Genomic DNA, 4,766 nt, shown 5'->3' with positions numbered 1-4,766 from the left:
TATGTTTATTAAATAAAGTCTAATGTTACAACTAATCGGAGATCCCTTTAAAACTGTTTTGCTAGTTTTCATACAGAGAAAGTTCAAACGGAGCTGATTGTTGAGTAATAACAGGCGAGGCGCAGCAGCAGGTACTTYGGGCCACAGAGACTTTATTATCAGATATTTCAGGTGTTAGACGGGTCCAACAGGTGCAGACAGGAAATAGAAAATCCTTCACATGTTGGAAGACTGAAGTCTAATTGAGCGGCGCTAATCGTCCCGCAGCTTCAGGACGGACTGATTACAGTGAGGAGGGGGGCGGGGCTGGGTGAGGAGGGGGAGGGAGAAGTGAGGAAGAGGACGGTGGTGTCGGGTTACAGTGAGACAGTTCACTTCTGCTCGGGCATCATGTCGTCGATGCCGTCTCCGCCCTCCAGGCGCTTCTCCATGTTGACCAGCAGGTTGACTCCGTCCACCACCATCTGGACCAGCTCCACCTCCGAGAACCCCAGCCGGTCTGCGTTGGAGATGTCGAAGACTCCGCCCACCGCCGCGGTGTCCACGCCGCCTGAGAGAGACGGACAGGAAGTGGTGTGAAGTGCCGCAGGGTGCAGTGGGCTTTTACCTGCGTGGCGGTCAGCATACCTGTTCCTCTCTTCTGCAGCCGCAGCCGCTTCAGGATCTCCCCGAACTTCTCGTGCTTGCTGAGGTGCGGCAGTTTGACGTGCACGCCGGCTCGCAGGCCCGTCCCCAGGTTGGACGGGCAGGTGAGGACGTAGCCCAGGTGTTCGTTCCACATGAACTCATGTCCCCTGTCCTTGAACAAGTCTTCAATCTGCAGGAARAAGACACGGGTGACGGTCTCAGTTTTTCTCATTTTACAGAGTTCTGAATGTTTAAAGCAGATCTGCTACAAACCTTCTCACAGAGTGATTGTGGATATTTTCAACATGTCTCTAGCTGTAACTCCGGTGATAATTATTACTATAAACTGGTCCAAATCCGCCCSTCTTCATTTCTAAACTCAGAAATGTGGGATGGCTGCAAAGGTGGGTACAAAACAAGCTGTGGTCCGCATTTTAGCTTATAATATTTTAAGTATTTTGAAGTGTATTTGTTATTTTGTAATTATGTAGTTTTGCATTTAATATTTTTTACATTTAATATTTTAGGGTGACTTTTGCCACCTGCAGGTGAAAAAATAGCCTTCTGGCTGATTCTGGCATATTTACAGAAATGTTATTAATATGCACTGTCCCCATAATAAATAAGTTTGAAAGAAAAATAATAATAAAACAATTAGAATACAGAAAATGGGCAGGGATTAAAAAGAAAAACTGGTCACTCAAATTACGGTCAAAATAGATCAAAAACTCAGAGTTCAGTGAGACCGCCAAAAAACGACATATTTTCCCACATTTTGAGTACCCAACTAGTCTTCCAACATCCTTAGCAGCTCAGTGAAACTCCACCTTTACTCCCGCAACTCAAAAACTGCATTCTTGGTTATTTATGATGTTTTATCCCCCCCCCCCCACGTTCATGATTCAATCTGCTGGAGTGCTCTTTACACATTAAAACGGGCAGATTTGTACAGAAGAGGATTAGGGCCACAGAGCTAAGAGATGTTTTATCCTGGGTTTGGACTTTTATCTCAGAATTGTGACGGGGGAAAAATCAGAATTCAGACTTTTTCCTAATTCTGAGAAAAGTCAATTCTGGAAAAAAAATGTCAGAAATCTGAGAAGAGAAGACAAGTCTGAGATTAAAGTCTGTATTTTGAGATTCTAATTATCAGAAAAGCCAATTCTGAGGGAAAAAAAATCAGAATTCTGAGAAATAAAAGTCAAGATTTTGAGGTTTAACATCAGAATTCTGGTTTTATTTTTTTCTAATTCTGAGAAAAAAAGTCTCTAATCTTCCGTAGATTTGAACAAGTCTTAAAATAATAATTTCTCATCAGTGTGGGTGTCAGACTTGGACGTTTGTCTCAGATCAGGATRCAGGTGTCAGGATGTGTCTCCAGAGATCTGGAGATGCGTTTTGAGACGTCCACAAAGATTTTGTGCAACTTTTCTTTTGAAATCGTCACAGATTGCTTTGGAGACGTTTAAAACCTCCAGCAGGAGGACTGTGACCCTCAGGGGGTCTGGCTGAAGCAGAGCAGACGACAGGAAGTGAGGCTCACCTTAGTGAGTCCGGTGCAGAAGCGGGTGAACACCTCCCTCATGTTGCCTCCTTTCTGCATGCTGATGACACGCAGGTGGTCCTCCTCGTTCACCCACACCAGGAAGGTCTTGTTGTCGTTGTGCCTGCAGGGGAACGACAGCGAGGGGTTAACAACAGGAAGTCCCGATCGTCCCAGAACCCCCCAGTCTGCAGCGCACTGACCAGATGCCACGAGCGTCGGGCCAGTCGCGGGCCATCCCAGAGGCCAGCAGCAGCGGAGAGACGGGCTTATCGAACAGGAAGTGGTCATCTATCAGCTGCTGCTGCTCCTCCTCCGTCATGTTCTTTAAGGCGTAGTACCTCCCCTTCAGGTCCCCTTCCAGAGAGTCCAGAGCTGCAGGGGACGGGGGACAGAAACCCAGGGTCAGGACTGACGGGGGACACGTGAAGAAAACCCTGACTGCACGGGCCACCGGGAAACTCTGGTATYAGTACCAGCCTCAGTTTCTCAGGTTTGCACCTAATTTTATTTTGAAGTTTTGACCAAACTGGCCGTCGTTTCTCAGCATGAGATGATCTGAAATTCTTGCATAGACTGGGMCGGGTGATGTGCATTCCTTCAGCTGATGCTCGCTCTTTAAATTTGTGCAAGAATTTAAACTTTAAGCAGCTAAAACCACCGCAGGAAGCTGCTGGAAGAAATGTTTTTTTTTTWAATCAAATAAAGCACCTTCACGCTGTGAAACCTGATTTCTGCCAGCAGGGGGCAGTGGAGACCCCCCTCCCTGCCAATGCTGGGCTGCACCGCTTCGGTCCGGCTCCATTCCAATACGAAAGCTGTGATTTCGGACAAACCGAGCCGTCGGGCTCATTAGGAGTCTCAGCAGGACGGAGCTCGGCTCAGTTACGTAATCTGGTGCGTTCGCCAACACGCTCACTGAGGCATGATGGGAAGTCTCTAAATAAAGACTCATCAGCTGCAGCAGGAGCTAAATAAAAACCTGAGCTGTCAGAGCGGAACAGGAACAAACACTGCTTTATCCGGGGGTCCCTGAACACACCAGAATGTGGTGCTGATGTTGCTAAAAGTGACACATCCTGTCTCTTTAATTTAGATTAGTTCGTTCATTAAATACGTCTTTATCTTTAAATGATCTTTAAATGTCTAACAACAGCAGCAGCTTCTTCGATTTTAGAGGAACAAAAACAGGAAATTTAAGTCTGTTACTTTAAATCAAACTCTGCCTCAGCTTTTATCCAGTTACATAACAGCAGAGAGCTGCTGTCAGGTGGACACGTGATTTACACGGTTAGGCTGGTTCTGTTCAGGAAAGGTGAATATTTTTTATAGATATTTCTTTAAAAATCAACTGTAAAGAAATATAATCCTCATCTGGACCCAGATGTGTTGTTAGAGTTCATTAAAATAAAATTAGTTCACATATCCTAACTCGCGTTTGTACAGAAGAGGATTAGGGCCAATGAAAAAATAAAAAAAGGAATTCTGACTTTAATCTCAGAATTCTGACTTTTTTCTCAGAAGTCTGACTTTAATCTCAGAAGTCTGACTTTTTTCTCAGAAGTCTGACTTTAATCTCAGAATTCTGAGAAAATTCAAAATTCTGAGAAAAAGTCCAAATTCTGAAAAGAAAAAAGTCCAAATTCTGAAAAGAAAAAAGTCAGAATTCTGAGAAAAAATGTCAGAATTCTGAGAAAAAAAGTCAGAATTCTGAGATTAAGGTCAGAATTCTGAGATTAAGGTCAGAATTCTGAGATTAAAGTCCGAATTCTGAGATTAAAGTCAGAATTCCTTTTTCATTTTTTTCAGTGGCCCTAATCCTCTTCCGTACATTTGTTTTCCCATACTCACAATAATCTAGTTTCTCTTGTTTTTAAAATTAGTCTGCCTAAAAACAAAAGGCTGAGTAAACAAAGCATGGCTGTGACAAATAAAAACATCCAAACAACGATTTCTTAAGGCAAACAAACAACTCCGCTCTGACTGTCGGGACGTCGTACCTTCRATGGACAGCTGTTCGATGCCACGCCTCTCGCCGCGGCTGCAGTGTGGCGGCAGGCTGAAGCCACGGATGCTCCGCCCCGTCCGAACCCGAGAGCTCAGCACGTAGTTTGGATCCAGATCATCTCCACCCTGAAAACAGAAGCAGGAGAAGCTTTGACCGGAGGGCAGGACTRAAGGGTTATTTCAGGTCATTTCAGCACCACAGACAGAGAACAGAGTCCAACCCCATGATTAGTCCAGGTTCTACATATTTATTGTGCCTTGAACTTTCAGGGTTCATGGTCTGGGTCTAACTGCAGGTTTTCAGGGTTCAGGTCTAGGTTTTCCTGCAGGTCTTCAGGGTTCAGGTCTAGGTTTACCTGCAGGTTTTCTGGGTTCAGGCCTGGGTCTAACTGCAGGTTTTCAGGGTTCAGGTCTAGGTTTTCCTGCAGGTCTTCAGGGTTCAGGTCTAGGTTTACCTGCAGGTTTTCTGGGTTCAGGCCTGGGTCTAACTGCAGGTCTTCAGGGTTCAGGTCTGGGTCTAACTGCAAGTTTTCAGGGTTCAGGTCTGGGTCTAACTGCAAGTTTTCAGGGTTCAGGTCTGGGTCTAACT

At 45.2% G+C, this 4,766-nt stretch overlaps 1 protein-coding gene across 1 annotated transcript in view; it reads right to left on the bottom strand.

Annotated features, from left to right (window-relative positions):
* Nucleotides 1-132: 132 nt before the first annotated feature.
* The window catches only part of LOC106528662 (creatine kinase B-type), a 10,744-nt gene continuing 6,110 nt past the window's right edge, over nt 133-4,766 (bottom strand). The window contains exons 4-8 of the mRNA XM_014023886.1: nt 4,171-4,303; nt 2,374-2,545; nt 2,171-2,294; nt 628-817; nt 133-550 (exon numbers count right to left, since the gene is read on the bottom strand). Of these exons, the coding sequence (XP_013879340.1) occupies nt 372-550; nt 628-817; nt 2,171-2,294; nt 2,374-2,545; nt 4,171-4,303 (798 nt within the window). The 3' untranslated portion in view covers nt 133-371. The remainder of the gene's footprint in view (nt 551-627; nt 818-2,170; nt 2,295-2,373; nt 2,546-4,170; nt 4,304-4,766) is intronic.

Source organism: Austrofundulus limnaeus, unplaced genomic scaffold, assembly GCF_001266775.1.
Source record: "Austrofundulus limnaeus strain Quisiro unplaced genomic scaffold, Austrofundulus_limnaeus-1.0 Scaffold394, whole genome shotgun sequence".
NCBI lineage: Eukaryota > Metazoa > Chordata > Actinopteri > Cyprinodontiformes > Rivulidae > Austrofundulus > Austrofundulus limnaeus.
The sequence above is the reverse complement of the archived record's forward strand: the minus strand, read 5'-3'. Positions and strand labels throughout refer to the sequence as shown.